This window comes from Elephantulus edwardii, unplaced genomic scaffold, assembly GCF_000299155.1.
Source record: "Elephantulus edwardii isolate Elephantulus edwardi_28Jun2011 unplaced genomic scaffold, EleEdw1.0 scaffold00148, whole genome shotgun sequence".
NCBI lineage: Eukaryota > Metazoa > Chordata > Mammalia > Macroscelidea > Macroscelididae > Elephantulus > Elephantulus edwardii.
The window spans coordinates 7,823,191-7,826,395 of NW_006399898.1; the positions used below are offsets into that span (position 1 = coordinate 7,823,191).

General features: G+C 39.7%; 1 protein-coding gene across 1 annotated transcript in view; it reads right to left on the bottom strand.

The window, feature by feature from the left end:
• Positions 1 to 2,658, bottom strand: part of HECTD4 (HECT domain containing E3 ubiquitin protein ligase 4) — a 133,077-nt gene extending 130,419 nt beyond the window's left edge. The window contains exon 1 of the mRNA XM_006894679.1: positions 2,396 to 2,658. Within this exon, the coding sequence (XP_006894741.1) occupies positions 2,396 to 2,658 (263 nt within the window). The remainder of the gene's footprint in view (positions 1 to 2,395) is intronic.
• Between the last annotated feature and the right edge of the window lie 547 nt (positions 2,659 to 3,205).

The following is a 3,205-nucleotide window of genomic DNA, read 5'->3' on the forward strand; positions in this document are numbered from 1 at the left end:
AGGGTACCTCCCTGGGGTAAGAGCACATTGAGTTGCCTATATAGTTGATAGCTATAAGGTACTATTTATCTGAGGGGGTGCATCTCACCGGAGGATTTCCATTCATTCATTGTTGCACTTTTCTCCCTGCCTAGCCCTCCCCTCAGTTCACCTCCTCTCTTTGAAAAGTAAAAGAAAAATTCTTTCATTGGTATACAATCCCCCCACACCCCCCTCGCCCACCGCCCTGAGTACACTCCACTATGCAACCTTAATTCTGGACTCCTGTGATAACCATAATACCTTATCATATTCTATTCTATCTAGAATTTTTTTTAAAAAAACAAAACACAAGAATAAAATAAAAAACATTTAATAGTTCTGCTGAAAGGAATTTAGAATCTCAAGTGCATGAAGTTATTTTAACAACTATTTATGATACAGACTAAATTTGGACATAGAATAAAAAAGTGTTCTGTTCAATTAATTTTTTCCCAGTTTTATTTAAAATTGTTGCACATTTTCTTCCTGTCCCCTCCCGACTCCCTCCCCAAGTCCACTTTGCAGTGCACCTCTTGTTCCAGACTGTTGTCATACCTATCATACCTAATCATATATTCCTTTCTGAACATTCTTTCTCCCATTTGTTCCAATGCAGTGTTCATCACCTATCTACTCTTTCCCTATTATCCCCCCCAACCCCCATGTCAGTTCTACTTTATAACAACGGTGTCATGCAGTATTTGTCCTTTTGTGACAGATATTTTACTCAGCATAATGTTCCCCAGGCTCACTCATGTTGCATACTGTTTTATGATTTCATTGTTTTTCAGTGTTGCCTAAAATTTCGTTGTGTGAATGATCAATTACTTTAAATGTATCAAACTAAAGAGTTGATGCTTACTATTAATATTGTAAATCTGTTGGAATATAAATCCATTTAAAAGAAAATTTTCTCAAAATTGCCATTTGCAATGATAATAAGTCTTTTTTTAGGGCTCAAAATTGCCTTCTGCATATGCAAAACACCTACAAATAACTTGACAGATAGCCCTGACAGAGAAACTTAATTGAGCTAATGTCAGAATTTCCACAACCAACCAGTCTTCAGGGATTTAAAACTAGGCTTTAAAACAATTTGCTCAGGGCAAAGAACGTGACTGTAAATGCTACTGCCATTTTGCTTTAAAAAATAACTGAGATTCAACCATTTGATGGTCATCTATGAAACAATAAAGAGAAAAATGGAGGAATATGATTTACAGCTAAGAACTATTGTTTTCACATTTGCTTTGCCAAGAAAAAAGATCTAAATTATAAATCAGTAACTAATTCTGAGATGTGAGGAACAGACTAAAGATGTGGTCAGACCATTATCCTAAATGGTTTTACAAAGCTCTGATTATGGTCCTCACCGATTTCAAGATCAAGGTTTTGATGATCTTTAGAACATGGTCTTAACTAGTCTGGAGGCAATGAGCTTTAGAGAAAAGTTAGTAGCAGCAATCACAGGTAACTGGGTGGGAGACAACACATGTCCTTTTCTAGAAAAGTAACTACAAGCACATTTCTTGTTGACAGTGGATTACTAACATCAACTTGCCCATGAATGACAACACATTGTTTTACCAGTTAATGATATACAAAGAGAGATATCTTTCATCTGACTTGATGGAGGCAAGGATGGAGATCCATAAATTAGTGGCAAAATCTGTGTGAATAAAGGCAAGTGACTGATAATCCCTCAACTTGCTGATACACTCCTTATAGAAAGCATGTATGTAAGAAATTCTACAAATATTCTAAGTAAACTCACAGGAAATCTGCACGTAGTCGACATCCGTCCTAACTTACCTAATCTAAAACAGTACTCATTGATGGGGTGAGGAGGTAACCTCAATGGTCGGTTTTATATTTTAAGCTGCTATCTTGGCATAGGCAAAGAGAGAAACGGAATTGTTTCAGTCATCAGGACCCAAGTGTTTTTTTGGGTTTGTTTTTTTTTTTTAACACTCGATCCATGTCTTTATTGTCCTTCAGGTTCTAGAATTGCCATGGGTTTTTTTTTTAAATTATTTCCTTTTGTGTGTGTGTACTGTCAAATTGGATCTGACTGGTACAGGAAGAGATTGTCCCTCCTTCTCCTGCACAGCATATGGTGGATTTGAACAGCTCACCTCTGGGATTGCAGTGCAGCTTCTTGTCACTAGGCCACCCGAGCTCACCAGGACCCAAGTTTTGGTGAAAGGATCCTGCCTGGGCACTGGTAAGGACCATGACATTGAATACTGAAAATAAGGGAGGATCTTGGAATTGTTAAGAACCTCACCAAACATGCTTACCTTCTTATTCATGTACCCAACCCAGGTAGCAGCTGTCTCTAGACAGCCAAGCAGCACTGTCAACCCGTCCTTACCTGGCACATGCCAAAGCCACCAGGGCAGCAGCTGCATTTTCCTTTTGCTTATGTGGGATGTGTTGACCTGTGTCAGAAGTCTCCTCTAGCCATGAGCACAGCAAAGTTTCAATCCCATTGAGACAGTCAGCAGGCTCCTTGGTCAAGCTCAAGGGCTGGCAGTCACGAAGGCAGTTCAATAGCACCTCAGCAGTTATGTTACAGAGAGAAGGGTCTGTTCTACTCTGGGACTGAATAAGGGGAAAGACCAGCAGGAGCCCCATCCGAGAGGTGAAGGGAGCTTGCTCAGGTTGTTGCAATAAGCCCTGGCGTTTGAGCAGGGCCAGAGTTTCTTCATCACCTGAACTTTCCCTTTCATGTTGCTCTTCCAAGGCCAGCTGGCGCTGGGCATTCCACAATCCTCGCAAGGCATTCAGGCGGTATTCAAGCAAGCGGGCATAGGCATTGCTCTGATTCCCACAGACAGAGCGCAAGCGTTCTGCTAATTCCGTTGGGTTCTTGGTCTCAAATGTTAAAATCTAGAGAAAGAAAGGGCAGAGAAGTGGTTGGTATTAAAAAGCATGTTTTGCTTTCACCAAAGTTACCTGCAGCAGTAAACGTACACGACAGTATCTAAAAAGAGTCTGCACCAACAATCCTTTTCATTGCAACCCATTATGAATACATGTACTGTAAAGCCAGTCATTTATTGATGAAGAATTCCTCTTTTCTGCCACTTCTGTGAATGTGTCTATTAAAACTGACATTTAGACCTAATTGATAGAATTCAAACTATAAAATAACATAGCTAAGTGTGAAAGTAAGAAATTA